Source organism: Diadema antillarum, unplaced genomic scaffold (genome assembly GCF_040938485.1).
Source record: "Diadema antillarum isolate AM-2024a unplaced genomic scaffold, OU_Dant_1.0 seq00000297_RagTag, whole genome shotgun sequence".
In the NCBI taxonomy this organism is placed as follows: domain Eukaryota; kingdom Metazoa; phylum Echinodermata; class Echinoidea; order Diadematoida; family Diadematidae; genus Diadema; species Diadema antillarum.
Window position 1 is genome coordinate 1684580 of NW_027271320.1, and position 21157 is coordinate 1705736.

Consider the following 21157-nt stretch of genomic DNA (forward strand, 5'->3'; position numbering starts at 1 on the left):
CTCACTTCTTCAAGACTGAATATTTTCACTCAATTTCTTTTAGAGAGTAGATATATTTTGTCAATATTCTCTTCTTCCTTGCTACTGTCTTTATCTTTCTAACTGTATTTCCTCTTCATAACTATCTTTTTCTTTCTGTGTTGAATATGTTATTTTCTTCTTCTTCTTCTTCTTCTTCTTTTTTTTATATATATTTTTTTGCTCAACAATTCTCTCTTCTTTTTCCTTCGCATGTTAGTCTCTTAATGAGCTGGATACAAAAACACTAAATAATCCTACTATACATTAAAATGTTCAATGCAACTACGGACACAAACGACAAAGAGAAAGAAAAAAAAATGAATGCTAGGAGTTGATGTCTCCCTCCCCCTCCCGCCCCATCCCCTCCAACCCCCATTAGAGCTTCTTCTTCTTCTTCTTCTTCTTTTTTTAGTACTTGCATTATTTTTATGTATTCATTAATAGACCTATAAATGGTCCTGCAAAGACATCAATTTAACAGGAACATTCTTTGGCCCAAATTTTGGTCAAGGGTGAATGAGTCCACAATGTTTGACCGAAATGCGTGTTCACCGATTGTCGCTATGTCAGGAAAGTCTAGGGCAAGCTTGAGCACAAAATGACTGCATGCATAGATACAGACACTACAGATTTCATTGTTTGTATTCCAGCAAATCTCGTTGAATACAAAAATGGACAAGTTGGCCTGTAAACATAACTTTAGAACAAAACAAACAAAACAAGAGGATTGATGGCACTCAAACACAATCACATTACAAGTTATCAAACTCAGTCAACTGGTGAGGAGCTACAGTTAAATTACAAGAATTACCGGGGGGGGGGGGGGTATGCAAAGATCTTGTGATATTGCATCCCACCCCCCCCCCCCCCCCCCCCCACCACCACCACCACCACCCGACACATCGGTGCAATGAATCGAAATCGCCTGGTAGCGGACGTATGATGAATATCGGTTGAATTGGACGAGCAGTTTTGATTATGAATCTAATGAATGAACCTTCCCGCGGCGTTCGATGCACAGCACCACGTCCACGAGGTCTTAAGCGTAACGTCAACCCAACATTACAGGGGAAGTCCCGGCGATGAACTTCTGAGAAACTGTGCACTTGACGTGCTCCGCTTGCTCTCTTTCACGTGCCAACACTGTAAAAAAAGCTTCAACGAATCAAAAGCTTTCTTTCTAACATCATGAGAAAAATCACATATATCAAATATCAGAGGCACTTAACTCACCTTAGTAGTGTCATCGGCACATGAGGCAGAAGCAAGCAAGATGAGAAACTTCCAAGACGATTTGTTTTAATCCTGTATTGTCATTGGTCTTTGGTCCAATCCGCGCATCGTTTTGCCACCCACCGTATCAACACTGGTAAATGTGCACCAAACAGCCAACAGCGTGTTTGCGCGTACAGGGAATAATGTGCGGAGTCAATCAGTGTCAGCCCTGTACAGTAGCCACACGCTCAGCAACTTGCTGACTACCATACCGCTGCCTGACAAAAGCCCAGCACGAAATTACCCCCCTCCCGATCCCCACTACCCCTTCTTCACACAATCATAAGCACACACGTGTCCATTGTCTTTCCCCACGTTTTTTGTCATAAATATTGTATTCCGTGTATGTATTCATTTCCTCTTACAAATCGTTTAGTTACTGTTCAGTTATTTGTAGGTTGATGAGAGCATGAGAAGCAACATCCTGGCCCGCATTCACAATCCGCATCCTCCATTTCCTATCCGCATCACGGACAGAAAGAGACGTTTCCTATAGCAACCGCTGTTCAGGATGATTGCTCAAGAGCTGCACTCTTACGGCTCTGATAATGTGTGGGAAGCGACCTCTATTGTCTAATTTTCAACATAATCATCAACCTTCTTATTGTCAATATCGGGCTAATCATGTAAAGCATTGCGTATATTATTCATGCTTATCATCGTTGAGTGTTCACGATTCAAATCGCTGGGAAGGTTATTAACGCTATCATCAATCTTTTTCATGTTTCCCTCATATGTGATGATATAGTTTTAAAGGGTGTGTACAGTTCTGGTTGAGGTGAGGATTTAGGTTAAAAAACGTTTTGCGAGATATTCAGAAACCACTCTATGAGATGTCAAAGAGCATGCAATTCTAAAGGGTATCATAAGTTTATTTGATAAAAATCGGTTTTGAAATGGCTGAGATATCCAAAAACAAGGTGAAACAAAGAGATCCTAATAAAAGGCGTGGCCTATCGCCTTTTATTATTATCACTTTTTTGGATATCTCAGCCATTTGAAAACCAATTTTCATCAAATAAACATTGAATCCTTCTTGAAATTACATGCTCTTTCATATTTCATAAGAGGTTTCTCATTACAAATGTATCTCACTTAGGAATGTTCAAAACATGAATCCCCACCTCAACCAGTACTGTACAGTCCCTTTAATGGTACTAGTGGTTATTTGCGTACCGGTATTTCAACACAAAGCCCATGCAGTTACAGGGAGCGTACAGTTTTGGTTGAGACCAATCTTCAGGTTTCTCATATTTTTGGTGAGATAATTAGAAACCTCTGATTTATATGAAAGAGCATGTAATTTCAAATGGGATTCAACGTTTGTTTGATGAAAAACGGTTTTAAAATGGCTGAGATAACCAAAGAAGAGCATTCCTAATAAAAGGTTGGACCCACCTCTTATAAGGATTGCTTTGTTTAACCTTGTTTTCGGATATCTCAGCAATAGCTTGTATTGGAAATTTAAGATATTTGATGTTGTTTAGACCAATAATACATTATGATGATTATAGTAAGTTTCCCGTCGTATCTAACGGTAATTCAATTCAATTCAATTCAATTCAAAGGCTTTATGTTCACTTCTTTCAACAGAATGTACAAGAAGTATGAATTCGACATGCGTTTGAAGGAATGATACATAGATAGCAAAGAAAAACATTTGTCAGTAGTCATTACAAAACAAGGCATTTTTTATACAAAATTAATTCCAACGTAATCTTATGGACATTCATAAAAAATAAGATTCTCTTCTCATTCCGTTCACTAGACTTTTGTTGTTGTTGCTGTTGCTGTTGTTTTTGGTTGTTGTTTTTTTGTTGGTGGGTTTTTTTTTTTCTTTCTTTTTTGTGTTTGTCTTACAGTAGACTATAGCTGACCCGTTATAACGAAGTCCTCAGGACCGGCAGTTTTCCTTCGTTATGTCGAAATTTAACCGACAAAAAAAAAAAAAAAATGAAATAAAAAATGAAAAAGTAGAGTGGATAATTTGCGACTTGAATTTTTACTCCGTTGTAACCGGAATTTCGTTATGACCGTGTTTGTTACGAGAGTGCACTGTACTATCCTCCTCTTCCACCTTGTCTCCTTTTCCTTTTTCAATATTCTGATACGAACCTCATTCCTCTTGTTTTCGTTCAGTTCTCTTTCTCACCGTCTTCTCTTCTTTCCAAGAAGTAGGAGAGAACGTTACTTTACAATAACTATTCTGTATTCCCTTGTCTCCTGAAGTTTACTGCAAAAAGCCCAGTATGAAACACCGAGCTGGTGTTAGATTTCTGGTGTTCATTTATGGTATTAGATTAACACCTCCGGGCGTCATTTTAAAATATATTTTTTTTTTTGAATAGTTTCTTACTTACTGTTCTTCTTGCTGATTTTGAAATTCAAAAAGACGATCAAGAATTTTCCGATAAAGTACTTGATTTTTTGGGAAAAAAAGTATAACCACATTTACACCACAGTAACACCAGTTGGTGTGGTCTCCTATTGAAGCTGGACGGGTGTTATACCATGTATACCATTAAAATTAACACCAGCAATATCAAATCAACACCATGCGGCGTCATTGCTGAATTGACACCAGCGCGGTGTCAAAATATCACCAGTTACAGTGTCAAATTAACACCACGAAGTGCGAGGTGAACACTTTTCAACACTATCGCAAAGTACTTTTTATACACCTGTGGGGGTGGTCCTCTATTGGCACTTGATCGGTGTTACATTTAACATCCATGATGTTAAATCTAACACCGATGTTTTTGCAGTGTTATCTCATTGTTTATGGGATAATCATAACATAATAGTAGAACAGTCACCTATAATTCCGCCTATTTTTGCTATGATGCATGGCTTGTTTATATGCATACCTGTTTCCAAATCTCCAGTAAAACTTGATTCAACGGTATCTTCATCTTCTGTTAGGGCCTATACGTCTATACAGCAGTAATCTTGTTAGTCATTAAATGGCGTATACCCACTACAACACAATCATGAGAATGAAGAACAATACCCCCTGCGTTGATGTTAACTTTACACCGGTGCGCCGGTGTGACGAAGGGCAACTTTGCGGAAACGTCTAATTCGCGCCTAGCCAGCTTCCGGATTGGGTGTACGCAGGCGATTTGCAACCAGCAACGTCGCGCTGACAGACGTGATAAAGTGAGTGATGTTATCGATATTACCGATAATGATGCAACCGATATATCTCCAGTCATAAGAGGACTGTGAAACAAAGAGTATAGAAGCTGGCGCTATTAAGAGGGCGTACTCTCGCGATTTCGCACGCAAACGGGAGCAGTATACGCCATGGAGCCCCACATGGAGCCCAATGTAGCCCAATGACGGCCATTTTAGTAATAATAACGCGAGCTTCTTAACACGTATATGGAGCGAACTGTGCCTTCCTTAATTTTTCTTCATTTAAGGAAGCAAACAGCGGTAAATTTGTGTTTCAGACCTCGAAATATAACCAGAAGTATATTTTCTGTAGATATGTTAAAAAAAGATTGATGTAATGACATTTACTTTTCAATCTGTAGTCCCTCAAAGTTTGTATTTGAGCTAACAAACGCCGTCTATCTCTTTCTCTCTCGGGCTACTTTAGCTCAAACTTTGTGGGACTGCATTTTGGAAAATATCGGACATTCTTCAATTGCATTTCATGATTAGACAGGAATGATACTTCTGTATGACAAAACGAGGTCCTAAGTACATCTCTTCCAATGTATACCCCCTAAAAAGGGGGAAAAATGAAAGGGAGACAGAAATCACTACTACTAACACGACACTGCTATGATCATGTAATATACTCCCTCTATCGGTCCATTACCTATAATGGCGCCCGTTTTTCGCCCATGAGCGTACTACGCGAAATCGCGGGAGTAAGCCCTCTTAGCGCTAGTTTCTATACTCTGCTGTGAAATAAGCTGATTTGAATCTACGGTATATTTCGATTTCAATTTCGATTCAATCGTTTACTAATACTCTCCCCAGTAAAAAAAAAAAAAAATACATCATACGAAGCGGTACATGTGTGTCATTGGAAGAACAGTTCGTTGAACGCTACGAATATAAAATATTTGCATGAATGGTATGGTAAAAACAACGAAAAAGGAACAACGCCACACTTTGCCATGATAAAAAGAGGTAATCATAACGATTGAAAAGAGTATTCCACTGTAAAGCTAAAGCTTGTAGTAGCACGTGGAACACTGCAAAGAAAACAACAGCCATACACCAATAAACCAATAAGATGTATCTGTGTGTTAAATTCATCTGTGAACCATTTTACTTTGGTCATTGATATATCAAGGATGCTGATAATAACTAAGCAAACGATCAATTTTAAGGCTGTATGCAAATAAATTATAATTGTAATGTAGCAATATTGTGGCACAGACACTATAAATTTGGCCGCGTATCCCAGAAAAATATGACCAAAGGAGAAGACATAGATTATTCGCGGTTCCGCAAAACAACAAAACGCAGAAATAACAGAAACATAGAAAAAAAAATATTCATAGGCATCTACTGGACATCACTAAGTTTTTCCCACTTTGCTTCTTTCCAAATGAAATACACACTCAATGAAATAATCACATCAAAAATGCAAAGGCAATGCAATACTTACTTTTTTTTCCCTCCAAGATAAAGGTTACAAGCATCGCGAGTAACTTCTATTATACCCTTTCTATAAATATGATTATACAGCAGTAAAGACACCATTATAGTAAAGACATAATGTAATATAGACCTTTATCAAATAACAAAGCATGGGAAGCCAAACCGAAAGAAAGGATTTCATTATCTACGTTCAAACAAAATCAACCTCTGGTACTTTGTTAAGCTGGTACTCTGGTACCTGGTAGTCTGTCCTCGGTACAGCGCCATTGACGATCGTGCACATTCCCTCGATCCTTTTCTAAGATCGATGATGATATCGGGACGCCTCAGCTGATCATGCCGTCAGATTAAACGTCACCATCCGACAGGATTCTAACTTCGTCAATTCTGTAAACTTTATGTCGATATATGTACACATACCATTAATGCTCTCTTAGGTAACTTATAATTTCAATTAAACTATAATGCCACTATCGTTATTATCATAATTACAGTGTCAGAATGATTTTTGTTGTTGTTATTATTTTTTCATAAATAGTTGTGTAAGGATACTCATTATATTATTATTGTAATAATTTTGGCCTTGGCCCTTTCCATAGAACTTTGAGGGCGGACGGTTGCCAGTCAACCGTAACACACTCCAGAATAGATGATGCGCGCACGCACCTCCGGGCAATGAGTAAGTACTGGTAATGAGATGAGTATTAGGCCTATTCCCGCTGAGGACCACTGAGCGCCGCGGACTACATCTTGCGAAACACGATGAAGGACTGGTGCCTTGCTGTTTGAACTGAAGGAAACTATCTTTGACTGGTGAAGCCAAAGGACATACGATTTCAAGAAGCACAGTGAGAGAATTCATGTTCTTTCTTTTAAATACTTTTTCCGCAGTTAAGAAGTAGACAAGATATTTGAATTTCTCCGTCGATGTAGGGCAATTCGTCAATCAGTTGCAAATTTGAATTTGGTGTGTATTCCACGAGGTAAATCAAGGTTGTGTTGATTTATGCCGACTATAGTGTAAGAAAAGAGGTAATACAATGGATATGGAATGATCCCTACGAAGAGTGTCTTCTTCTGTATACCGTATAGTCTGCTTAGTTTTGACGTCGAACAATGCTGGTTGTAAATAGACACTATTGATAAACAAGAAATGTTAATGCTTTCGATAATTTCCACTCAAAACGTGTTAATCCTCTATGTACACCTTATTAGATCATCATTCCTACACGACATACATACACACACACACACACACACACACACACACACATATATATATATATATATATATACACCTCAGATTGTTACATAATATAATATCATATGTAACAATCTAGCATCATTCAGGTTTCCCCACTTGGTGTGGGTTATAGTGCATTTTATGAAGTACTCTCTTGACCATATAGACTGACCGCCGGGTTACGTTAGATTTGTGATCTTGACTTGGTAAAGGTATTCTGGCCTGTTAGATTGGCTTCGTACTCCATGTAAGGTAATTTATCATATCAACATGCGAGTGTATTTCGTTTTTAGACACAATATATCTAAGCCTCCCCCTCATTTCTTCCGCTCTGTATAAACTATTTCCGCTTCTTGCCTACCTTCCCAAGTCCCTGGACACGAATGTACAGGACTTTGTCCACAATAGCGTTTCTTTCTCAAAGCGCTTGAACATTAATTTCAAATAAAAAATCTTCATCATGCAAATTCATTTCATAACATTCACCATAGAAACTCCTTAAAGACTATTTCGTATTGCTTTTTTTTTTCTTCTCGTGCCCAGTCTATAAGCAATTCTATTTTACCTTGATGTCAGGATTATGTTGTGTTTGTAAATGTATGATGGTCATTTTCCACGTCGATTTGTAACTATGTATAGAAAATATAAGTGATCTGTTTATTGGTTCAATAAAAAAAAAATATATATATATTTTGAAATCATTCTAGTAATTACATTAGATTGCAAGACTAACAAGATTGTGATGTCGTCTGCTTGTTGTCAAGTTATGAAAAATGCGATATTTATTTATTTGTTTTTGTGTTTGTTTGTTTGCTTGATTGATTGATTGATTGTTTGTTTGTTTGTTGTGTGTGTGTATGTTTTGTTTTGTTTTTGTTTTGTTTTGTTTTGTTTTGTTTTGTTTTGTTTTGTTTTTTGTTTTTTGTTTTGGGGGGGGGGGGGGACTTACATTGGTGCTGTTATCTCATTTAATCGTCCCTGACCTGAAGCAGAAAATGTAAAACTTAGAGATCGTAGTCTGATTACTTGCCATTCCGTTAAAGGGGCATTCCAGACGATTTTCATAATTTCACATCATGTAGTACATAAATCGACAACTCCAAGTATAGATTTGTGGAATTTATTGTGGTTCTTGAGCAGAGAAACAATACTTTGAAAAATGTTAAACAAATCACACTGAACAAGGATGATGACATAGGAGGCTCACATATTTCAGAAATGTAGCAGTGTAATTCCATTACAATACTGCTTGCTGGCGAGTTCACCTGTGTCTAGTCTATGCATGCCTTCTTCTTTTGTTCTGCTTCCTTGAGCCCCAACTCATGTATTCTTATGGTGACTCTGCCATGTCATCATCCTTTTTCATTGCAATTTGTTCTAAATTTTGAAAGTATTCTTATTCTTCATCTCAATTATCATAAATTCTGAAACTCTGTCCTCAGTATAACTAATCTATAGTTGTTCAAATGTAAAAATCTGAAAGTCATCCGGAGGTCTCCTTTAAAGGGATAGTACAGTTTTGGTTGAGATGAAAATTGAGCTTTTAAATTTTTGCAAGATACCAAGAAAACACTTATGATATAGTACAGAGCATACCATTTTAAGAGGAATTCAAAGTTTATTTGATGAAAATCGGGTTTGGAATAACTGAAACATTCAAAAACAAAGAAAAACAAAGTGATCGTTACAAAGTGTGGGTCCTACACTTTATTGGAATCGCTCTTTTTTGATATCTCAGCCATTTCAAAACCAATTTTCAACAAATAAACATTGAATTCCTCATAAAATTGCATGCTCTTTTATATTTTATATGAGATTTCTCATTATCCCACCTGAAAATGGTAGAAACCGGAAATTAGGTCTCAACCAGAACTGTACGATCCCTTTAAAATTGCATGTTCTGAATTATCATTATTATCTTCTTTTTTGCGTATGTGATAAAACATATGATTATCAGTTCACTATCAATAAAAAGTATAAAGCTTTTAAAACATTGAGACGGACTTGAGTTTTAAGTTCTTTGGGTGTTCGCGCTCTCGACTGTGTGAGTATATTGTAGTGTAGCTGACAGGTTGAACAATTTAGCATCACTATAATTATACCTTGTAGAAGTGTTTGCCTAAAGTGAAGGGATAAAAATGGTGATGTGCGTTGCAGCAAAGTCATTGAATTAAGAGTACCATGCCATCAACCGATTGCTTGAGATAACAAAGACGCGAGCTCATCTCAACATTCCATCACGCGTAGCAGTTGCATACAGCCTCTGCCTTTGAATTTCAAAAAAAAAAAACAAAAAAAAAAAAAAAACTAAACGTTGCCTGAAGTGTAATAACCCATGACTAACAAGCTAGCTTGCTACTCAGCTAGAGCAGGGAAAAAAAAAGGGCGAAGTGGAGTTTTAGATTAACGTCGACAACCATTTTGTGTCAGTGATATAACGAATACTCACGTGTAATCCTTGTAATTGCTGTTTTCCTGTACAAATGTCAAAATACATAGTAAATACCTGAAAATTTACGCATACGTCATTCCATATACTCGAATCATTATATATCAAATGTTTGTAAATTATATCAAGGGATCGATTCACTTGTATCGTTCGGGTGGGGGACGGGGGATCGCGTCGCCTCGCGTCGAATTGGCCTGAATCAAGGATGAGGAAGGGAAGTTTATCTACGATAAACACTGTAAGACCTAGCTGTTTTGCTGAAATGTTGTGTTGGGAGATTTTTTTTTTTCTCTTGCTGATAGGAACAATGATGAATTAACAATAATAACGTTGAAGAAAATTGGGGGGGGGGGGGGGAAGAAACGAAGAAGGGGCATTTGGTTATTATAAGCAGTCCAATTAACGCGACACCGGGTACTGTATAACAATAATCATACCAAACATGCGAAATGAATGTCTGCTTATATAAACACAACCCCAGATAATGGCCTATACACAGGGTTTTACTTACCTGAACATAAGCCACGATCAAACTCCCAAATACTAGGTGACATGCCTGTTTATAAACCGTATCATAATAGAGCAAAAACAGAGGTACACACATTTTCCAGTTCATATTTTTTTCATAGACGATTTTAATAAAAATCACTGTGTCATAATTGATACCATATTAAAGGCATTTTGATTGGCTATCAACCTAGTAGATTTATACAAAGGGATGATTTACGCATGAGTAAACATATTCCGTTTGGGTTTTTTTTTTCTTCCCCAAGGCAAAAAAAGTAAACATTGCGGAAATTGATACCTTGACATTCATTTGCAACTGCCTTCATGATAGCAATGATAAAAAGGAGCAATGTAACGCAATGAGAAGCATGAATGGACAAGCAAAAATAAGTTGTCATTTCCTTGTTTCTCTCTATATTCTCAAACATAAACATAGCGGGGAAACTGAAAATGGAACATAGGAATTTTCGATCAACTCAAACCTTAAATGACATAGGAAATACGCCGTTAAGGTGATAAAATGGACAGAATTTTTCAATTTCATTTTTTAGATTAAGGAATTTTAGAACCCGTGAGGCAAATTCAAGAAACAAATATTATTTCAAATTGTCTTTCCTTTCTTTATAACATCTCAAATTTTTTACCGTCTTTGTTACCAGTCCTTCTTCTCATGTCTTTTGAATATTGATTTGCCATGGAATTCTTCGTTTTCTTCCATTAATTGTTATTTTGCCTTTCTTTGTCTTTTAAGGGTTACAGACACATTACAGAGATTATAGGTTGATATTCAGGTTGATGTCTTGGGAAAAAATACATTTTTGTTTGTGATGAATTTGCCTTTTGTTGTCATTGTCTGATCGTTATATGGAAGAGCACATATGCATGAATAACAACTTCTCAATTTTTGAAATTTTTACTTTTTGTGTATTGAAAGAGAGGAAAAAGAAATGAAAGTGTTAACTTATGCGTAGGGTTTCCTTTTTAATTTATTGGATTGATCGCCAGATAGATTACTCTTAACATGCTGTATAAGGGATTAATATTAGCCAAACAATCTATGAGAAATATTAAATTGAAAAGTGTTCACTTTTTTTCTGAGTGTCAAACCCTAACAATTGCACGTAATATTTCCTGATGTACACCAGATCTGAGTATACCAAACCTTCTCTGTTGTCCGAATACACATGGAATGCCTCTTTCAGTAAACTAGTTTGCCGATCAAAGCCCTGGTACATTATGGATTGATATGCATTGACCGAATAGAGACACTTAGCATGCTTAGAGTAGTTACTATAATAGTACTTAAGTCAGGCGACAAAGATACTGTATTCAAACGTATATAAACCGATAATTTTACTCTAGTTCATGACTTATTTTAAGCTTTGCAAGTTTCAGATAACATTCACTGTCGTGACATTATCATTATCATTATCATTATTATTATCATTATCATTCCTATTGCTTATATTAATAATATTATCATTATTATCACTATTATAATCATTGTTATTATTATTATTGGGTGTAAGAATGTCGATGGATGGATTTGTTAGCGTGATTGTTAGCGTGATCCGTTTTGATACATGCATGCAGTCAATGAGGTGAATTTGTGTTGCTTCTGTTTTTTTTTTTCGTTTTGTTTGTTTGTTTTTATTTGTTTGTTAGTTTGTTTGTATTCTATTGTTGTAGCCAGATAGCCATCATTCTCTAGCAAGTTCTATTCTCTCCTGTTTGTCAGAGTTCTTCAGTAAAGACGAGATGCGAGCTTTCAAACGACGTCATTTTGAAGTCCTAGTGTGTATCCTTGCATATCAAAGACGTGAGTATATTCATTGCATTATTACCAAAAGAAAAAAAGAAAACACGGAATATAACAGCAATGTTTTGCAGAAGACATAAACTTATCATAATTCTTGATCTAATGCATCGTGTCGAACGTTATGTTTATGATAACATCATCAGCATACTGACGATTTCATAGTTCATAGAATAATTAATGGAAGAATCAATATAACGAATCCCAATTATACATTTCGTGCTTGTAAAAAAACAACAATTACTACAACCAAACACGATGATATCATTCAAACAGTGAGACATAGGAATTTGGCGTGTCTGCATTTATGAAATTTTGGGTAGTTTCAAAAGTCGTGAGCAACTCATTGATGCGGTTATGTTAACATTAAATATTCCGCTTGTTTCCCTCAATTTAGTTCACTACGCGGAGACCGTCTCGGCTGCTGAAGACACATGCCTCAATGCGCCCTTGAACATGACATCCCTTTGTCCCGTCATTCTCTCCGAGAAGACGGGCAATTACGTCCAATCAAAACCTAAGTTCATACCACGTGACCATCCTCATTATGACGTCATGATACCGGAAGAAGCGAGAGAGAAGACTAATCTGTACTGTGGACACCCTGGTAGGAGGCCGATGTACATGTATATATTCATACTCTATATATATTCTTTCACGTCTGAAAATAATAAAGTATAATTAAAGATCACAACATGTTATCAACAGACATAGTGATGCCCGCTACCGATTACATTATTTCTTCCTTCAAATCAAAATTGTCCCCCCAAACACACACACACACACAACAATTTCAATGAATTGATGTTGCTTTTGTCATTAGCAATTAGTGTATCTCTGTTTTGTTTTAATTTATTTTTCTGTGTGTAGTAGGAAATATTTTATACCTTTTAGTATAGGTATCATTTTGTTCTTATAAGCGTCTCTTTGTGTCTACAAAACCAGAAAAAAAAAGACGATACTCACCCATCAGCCACAGGACTAAAGTAAATGAACAAGGAAGGACACCCTAACAAAACTGTAGAGTTTAAAAAGGTAGAAGGAGAATTTTTGACGTATAAATCGAATAACTACATTTTTTTTTCATCTCTGATGATTGCACGCACTAGACTGCGAGCCCAACCCCTGTCAGAATGGAGGGACCTGTACGGAAACTATGGACGACTTCACTTGCGAGTGCCATGGATCATTTGTTGGAAAGAGATGTGAAATGGGTATGTGCGTATAGGGAATTCCCGTCATATCGACGTCCTCGGGACCAGCAGTTCAATTTCAATATTATTGCCGAATTTTGTTACAGCTAAAATAATAGTAAAGGACATAAAAATATGTGACCCTGCATCACAAACCCAACAAAAGTCGCCAGACATGGATCTCCAGTTAAGGGGAGCTTATGGAAGAGCAGATTCCAAGCTACAGAATGATGTTTAACTTCAAACTGACTATCCTTATCTATCTTAATACTTGGAAGAGAGCTTGCACTTTCGAAAAGTGTGTAAAGAGAAAAGAGGCATTGAAATATGCGTCTGTTCAGTGAGTAATTTATATCAAGCTGCCCTGCATACAAAGAATGGGACTAAAACAAGATGTAAAAATCCTTAGCAAAAAACAATTAGGGGATTCTTCTGAAAAAGGGTCTGCTCCATTACGATATTCTATCCAAGACGTTCGTCAACTTTCAAGCAATAGAATTATCCTTTCAGAAGTTATAAGAATTGAAAGTGAAGAATGTGTAAAGAGCTTTTTAAAAGAATGAAGAAGGGCCTATACGACATGCTTTATTACGTGCACTATTCTACTAAAAATAAATGCTTTAACAGGTTTTTCCATTCGTTTTAATTATACCAAGAATAATGTAGAAGAATTGCATTTTTCAGAAAATATACACGTTTACACACACACACACATATATATATATATATATATATATATATATATATATATATATATATATGTAACAGCTGACGATAGGTTAACCCGTTTCACATACTTTGAGTGCTCGGGGTCACCAACAGATTATACTATTGATGTCAAAATTTTTACATCATTGCAATAAACATTTCGTAAAAACCCTATTCGCTTTTAATGATTCAACGATCCATTTTTTTTTTTGCATATTAGGTAAATCTACACGTTTATCATTTTGTTTTATATAAACAGGTGGATCCTCACTTGCACTGGTAAAGACTCTCCCTGCGGATCATCACTTGTGGTCCTTCGAGTACCCTCTCATCAGAATTGGCCATTACTCTATAGTCTCAGAGTACACATGAACTTACCTCCTACAGGCATTCCAAAACTTAACACAAAATATTTGGTGTAAATGTGTACAATGTACGTATACATGTATTTAGCGTTTAACATAGGTGTGATTGCGTGAGCGCATTTCTCTACCCTCCCCCTCCCCCCCCCCCCCCCCACCGCTCCTATCTCATCTCTATCTCAAACTCAATATCTGTCTTTTTTTTTTCTGTTCAGAGTGTGACGCGGTTTACCCTGGCTCAGTCTCGTCTGCGGGTTCCTGCTATCTCTTCAGCGCACAAGACCACCAGACCTGGCAACTGGCGCGGGATAGATGCGATCAACTTGGAGGGTATCTGGTCGCCATAGAAACGCCGGGCGAGCTGATCACCATCCAAGAGGACATTCTCCTCTCCTTTTATGGAGTACCGCTTACAGACAAAGTGTGGACGGGGCTGAGTGACACCTCCTCTGAAGGAGATTATGAATGGACAGGAACCGGTGAGACCTTAACCATCTCTAGCAGCCTGTGGGGGCCGGGTCAGCCAAACCCAGACACTGCACAGGAGCAAGATTGCATCTTTCTTAAAAAATACTCATTGAGGGACACTTACTGCCACAATGAATTCAGCTACGTCTGTGAATTTAGGCCGTGGACATGAAAAGTTTACACCGCCGTTAATGTCTGACGTCTGAGATTTATTTATTTATGTATTTGTTTATTAATGAATTGATCTGTTTGTTTATTTATTTATTCACAGTTTTATTTATTTGTTTATTTACGATTTTATTCATTTGTTTATTTATTGTTTAGTCATTTATTTAATTCTAATGCACTATATTTACCGATGCTCTGCCCCTGCTCTTGGGTCGACTCTTCATTTCAAGGTATTATTTGTTTTATTACTTTGAGATACAGATATACCTTTTCCCACATTTTCCCTGCGCTAGTTCTACCTCAATAAACTTAATATAGTCAGTAAGAGACACAAACGAGAAAATACCAAGATCTAGCCATTCAAATCGGCCTCAATATTCATTTTCATTACCTTTTTGAATGATATATTGTTGTTTAACATGAAATAGGTGAATGAATTTCTCTGTGCTTTGTAAAGCAAAATGTCAGTGCAGTATCTTTAGGAGTAAATAATGTGTTCTGTGTAATCTTAACATTGATCTTTCAGCAACATCTTCTAACCACAATGTAAATAATTTTACGGATTGTCAACATTTTTCTGTACACTCGTAATTCTTTATCCCACAAGGATCAGTACAGACATGATGAGTAATCTTCAAGCATGAATCTGCAATTAACGGAAGAAAAAGAATAATAGAGGAATCAGCAAGTATAATTTGTAACATCTTCCCAGATGGCACTATCTATAATGAATCCTAGAGTTTTGGCAAAAAATGTAAGTGATCAATTAAGTCATGTACGTGTATTTAAAATAGTCATGTAATCAATGTTTTCCCTAGCAGAAGATGTACAAAATAAGCCAACATTGATACATATAGTTAAATCGAAGTTAAGATAGATGTGTTTAAACAAGGATATTCTGCATTGTGGTCGCAAAAGAAACCCGCTAGATATTGAAAATCTGTTTATCCGCAACATAAAAATAATGTAGTGCAATAGGGAATGGGGCCTTAGACCATATATTAATTGGGAACGGGTAAAACTCTACCCGTCATGAAAACATGAATAAGCATTACCAAATTAATAAACATTGAGGTAAGTAGTGACAGAGTGTGCAAGTGGTACCTTGTTAAAATTTAGAAAGTATGCAACAGATTGGAGAAAAAAAAGATCTGAAAGTTAATTCATATATAAGGAGTAGCATTGCTTTGGCTGCGATCCGGGGGAGGGGTTTTTCAGATTTTACATTTTTGAGAGGTAATTAAAAACCACGTAATAAAATATCAAAGAGGGTATAATTCTCAGAAAAATTCATGGTATTGTTGTAAGTGGTGAGGAGTAGCAATTATTGCATTATTGAAATTGTCGTTGCCTCACCGTTTTGGTTGACACGGCTTGTTTCTCAACAAATGCACTTGTAAAGTTATTTTATTGTTTCATGAAATAAAAGGTTTATACCAGTAATTCGACTTGGCACTGCCGACAACCAGGGATAACGGAAGATAGTGCCGCCTCCCGGAGAGAAGTGATTCACAGGTTGGATCCAACTGGTTCCTTTCCCCGACATGTTTATTAAAAATGCAGGTCAGCAGTTGCGATCTTCCAAATACATTTGATCAGACAGTAATTAGATTAGAACTAGAAATGTCGCTACGGCGACTGGTATGCCTCCGCCATAAATGCATGGTTCTCCTGATAGGTCTACAGTACAATGTCTTGGCAATGTGTGATGACAGTATCACATAATTGGCAAAATATTACAATGACAGGTTTGTCACAAATGTGCTGAATGTTCACTTTCCTTGAACTAGGTTTAAGTGGATGAACGACTAAATTGACAGAGTGCAGGTATTTGGGGGATTTGAGGATTTTTACTTGACTTTCAACCCTCTTATAAGTTCATGCACTGAGTAATTTTAAAGGTATGGAGAAAAGTGTAATTTCAGTATTAAATGGTAAAATATTAGAATATAAATCTGGCCTTTGACCCTTGACCTTCATGTTCTAAAGAGAATCACTGTTAGGTAAAACATGCATAAATAGGTAATAAGTTTAACGATGATACCTCGAGTTACTTTCGAGATATGGAGGAAGAAGTGAAAGTTAGCACTTTCACTTGACCTTTGACCTTTTGGTAAGAAACTTCCCACAGAATATCTATTGGGTAACACATGTATATATCAAGTTTCACGAAAAATTCTGCAGGCATTGCATAGATACATTGTATGAGAAACATTTTGAGGAATTGCCCTTGACCTTTGACCTATGACCTTTGACCCATGACCCCAAAATTACCTACATAATCACCATCAGTCAGTACATGCACATAATCAAATTTCCACGAAGATACCTTGAGCCATTTGCGAGATATGGAGAAAAAACATGAAATTTCAACATTTTGACTTGACCTTTGACCCTTGACCTTTGACCTCATGACCCGAAACTCTCTCTGGAGGATCTGTTTTTGGTAGTACATCATTATATACACTAAGTTTCAAGAAAATACCTTCAGGCATTGCATGGATATGGGGGAAATAGTGAAATTTTGAGCATTTGACCTTGACCTTTTGATCTTTGACCTTGAGCATGTGCACCTAAAAGTTGATGGGCACAACTTCGCCCATTCATACATGTACATGCCAAGTCTCTAGCATACCTCAAACGGTTTTTTAGTTACGCTGTCCACAAAATTGATTACGGATGGAAGGACAGACTGACGGACGGACGGACGGAAGGACGGACGGACGGACAACCCGAAGACATAATGCCTGCGGCACCACTTCGTGGCGGAGGCATAAAAAGGGAAAATAAACTGAATTCGTCCATGAAGATTAAGTTGCATCCCTGATCGCGCAGGCGCTAGCGGGCATGTATGCAGTTATGACGCACTGAACCGCGAGATATAGTTTTTTGATCCTTTTAAACCCCTTTTGTGGATGATGAAAAAAAAAACAATGCAAAATACTTTAATAATTTTGGTGGCCTGCCATTTCCTCTCCTCTGTTCTGGATAAGAAAATCACAGGAATACACTGTAGGATATGTCACTCTCACGGAATTTTGGTGACCCAACGGGGCCAATGAAAGCGTACATAACAGATCGGTATACACAACCAGGAAATCTACTTGTTGAACAATATTCATCTTTACTTAATTAAGAAAGGTCAAGAAGGGTCATTTCTCTGAAAAAAAAAGAGTATAGTGACAACGTCTTATGTCAGAGGTAATCTGTGGTATTGCCGTTTAAAGGGACTGTACAGTATACGGGTTGAGGTGAGGATTCAGGGATATAACATTCCTACGTGAGATAATGAGGAACCTCTTATGAAATATGAAATAGCATGTAATTCTAAAAATGATTCAACGTTTATTATTGATGAAAATTGGTTTTCATATGGCTGAGATATCCTAAAAAGTGATAATAATAAAAGGCGAAAGGCAACGACTTTATTAGGATCTCTTTTTTTCACCCTGTTTTTAGATATCTCAGCCATTTCAAAACTGATTTTCATTAAACAAACTTTTGATACCACGTAGAATTACATTCTCTTTGACATCTCATAGAGTGGTTTCTGAATATCTCGCAAAACGTTAAAAGCTAAATCCTCACCTCAACCAGCACTGTACATTCAGATGTCTATGAAGTTATCACTATCACTATTCACAATATCATTCCAGTATATTTAAATTTACATAGCACAAGCATGTCATGCAGCCCTGTTCTTGTTCTTGTATATGTGTTTGTGATATCTTTTCTGTCCTGACTATTATTCCTGTAGAGCCTGGTCTGTTTTAAATAATTTCGTTCTCTTGCTTTGGAATCAAGAAAGTCTAACTCTTTGGATGGATATCCTGTTTTGTCCAAGGTATCACAATAGAAGTTCCATGATCAAATGGAAAGGGAGTCCTCATTTCGCAATTATCATATCACATCATATACATATGCAAGCACTGACTTCTAGTGAACCCCTTATATTTTTTTTTTTCTCATGGAACATAGTGCAGTGTGCTTGGTTCAAAACTTTGCAAACATTATTCAAGATCGTTCATTACAACTTATATTCATCTTCCAATCTACGAATGTACACTCAAGATCATGTAGAATTTCTAATGAAGTCATGTGAAAGAAAAAATAAAACGACTGAAAAAACTAAATAGAAATCGATTGGTCTTTATCCATGTAGTTTCCAAATCTGTGTGTGAGTGATCCCCTTCGGGTCAGGTGGCAAAAATGACTAATATATGGATGAAAACTATTTGGACCATTGAATGATATTGCCTATATAGCCCAATTAATAACGCCGTGAGTGTGTTTCTTTGCTTGTTTCTTACAGAAGTTAGAATCTCCTGTCTCACAAATAGGTATTTCGTTTTGTTTAATATCTGCCTAATTTTACGCAGTATCAGTGGCGGTAAATATCACTCAGCAGACTACATTGTATATGCCTTGAAATTCAGACACTCGAATGTAATACCTGTATAAGCTGTTATTTTCGCCTACAGCTATTTTCGCGAATGAGGGGGTCACAGACATTATCGCGAGATGTTGTTTTAGCGATGTGACACCGAGGCTATCGTAAGTGCACTATTAGTAAAGTGTACGGCGACATATTCGCGTGTTGTTAGATTCGCGGTGCAACTGTGATTCGCGAAATTCGCGAAAATTAAACCCTCGCGAAAATAACAGCGCATACAGATGACAAAATGGCAACATCTCCATACTTCATTATCTAAACAAGACTCTCACTTTTTCTTCTCTATTCAAGCTGATTGTTCAGCTGCTGAATTCTTCGCAAAATGACCATGAAAAACAAATAAAGTGTGTCAGGTATTTCTTTTTTCTTCATTTTTTGATGACCCATGCACCCCCCCCCCCCCCCCCTTCACAAAAAAAAAGGAAGTTGGAAGAACGAGAGAGATAATTACCAGTTACTGATCTCGTGCTGCAGCATTTTCCTTTTTGACGAAGTTTGCTAAAAAAAGATGCTGGAGTCCAAACCTGGACAATTTCTGCCCCCAAACTCTGAGGAAAAGTCTAAGAATCGAAAATTTGACCACAAATCGGGATATATGACGGTTCGGATGACCGCCGACGATATGTTCAAAATTTATCCAATGCGAAATTTGTCTTATAGGCCTATGACATCCTACATTTTCAGAAAGATATAAAAAAAAAAAATGGAATCCAATCTCACTGCCTCAAATCTCGTAGGATGCATAGAAGATAATGTTCGTTTTTACCTTTGCAGAACACGGTAAAGAAAAAAAAAACTTAGTTGAAATAAAAGTGTAAAAGAGTGAATGATAAAAGAAAGTGGAAAAGATCGGAATATTCAGCTTTCTTACGTTGATAACTCTTGGAACATTTCAGTAAATGTCGTTTAAGTGCATGTAGAAAACAACAAATAACATGCTGCATATAATTATATGAAGAGCTTGCTTCCAAAAGGTGCTAAATCCATTTTTCAATGGATTTAGCGCCTGGAAGCAAGCTCTTCATATATTTCATGATATCAAATAAACGGCAGTACATCGGGACTCGAATCAAACAAGCTTGCTTTCATGTAGGTCCCGTCATACTTCTCTTTGTTCATCCCCATTTAGATTTCGACCAGTTATCATTACCATTTATGTGTTATTACCAAGTACATTTGTATATTGTTTGTTTTTGCACATTGTTCACAAGGTAAAAGAACTTGTATTATTATTTCTGATGTAATATTCATATACGAGAAGTATGAAAATAAATGAATTGAATTTGAATTGAATTGAATGGAAAAATAGATTTTCCATTCTATATAGCGGTACGCCGATAAGATATCACCCCTCCTTTTCATCGGGGCGGAGTAATATTTCAAAATCTAGTTTACAGGCAAAAATGTGCTCAAAAACATGTGGAGGTGTTAAGGCGACTTCAAACCAAATACAGTAGATTGTCGTAACACATATCACATCTTCGTTAGATCGCGACGATTTAGGTGACGCCAACCTTTCTTGCGTTGAAAATCAGAACCAGGATTTACAAAGTTACAAGTAGGGTATTCTGTATTCCTTCTTTTTCTTTAAACTCATTTGTATCCCCTGAAATTTGGAAACATGGTCTAAGAAGCATATTTTCTGCAACGTTTCAGTGTTATTTACCTGTTGTCGTCCGATCTACACATAAATTCTTTGTGCTTAGGTCTCTTAAGCCTTTTACTACGTGCATTGTGGTTGATTTTGCAATGTTGTAAAAGAAAAGAACAAATGAAGAGTTTGTTTGAAAAAACCGATAAGTCCATATTTGCCAAATGGAGATATTTGCGATTAAAGGTCAAGAAAAATTAAGAGAATAATAAGAAAATTT

General features: G+C 36.7%; 1 protein-coding gene across 1 annotated transcript in view; it reads left to right on the forward strand.

Annotated features, from left to right (window-relative positions):
• Positions 1-12390: 12390 nt before the first annotated feature.
• Positions 12391-21157, forward strand: part of LOC139730182 (macrophage mannose receptor 1-like) — a 35475-nt gene continuing 26708 nt past the window's right edge. Inside the window, exons 1-3 of the mRNA XM_071641077.1 lie at positions 12391-12541; positions 13044-13148; positions 14413-14743. Of these exons, the coding sequence (XP_071497178.1) occupies positions 12391-12541; positions 13044-13148; positions 14413-14743 (587 nt within the window). The remainder of the gene's footprint in view (positions 12542-13043; positions 13149-14412; positions 14744-21157) is intronic.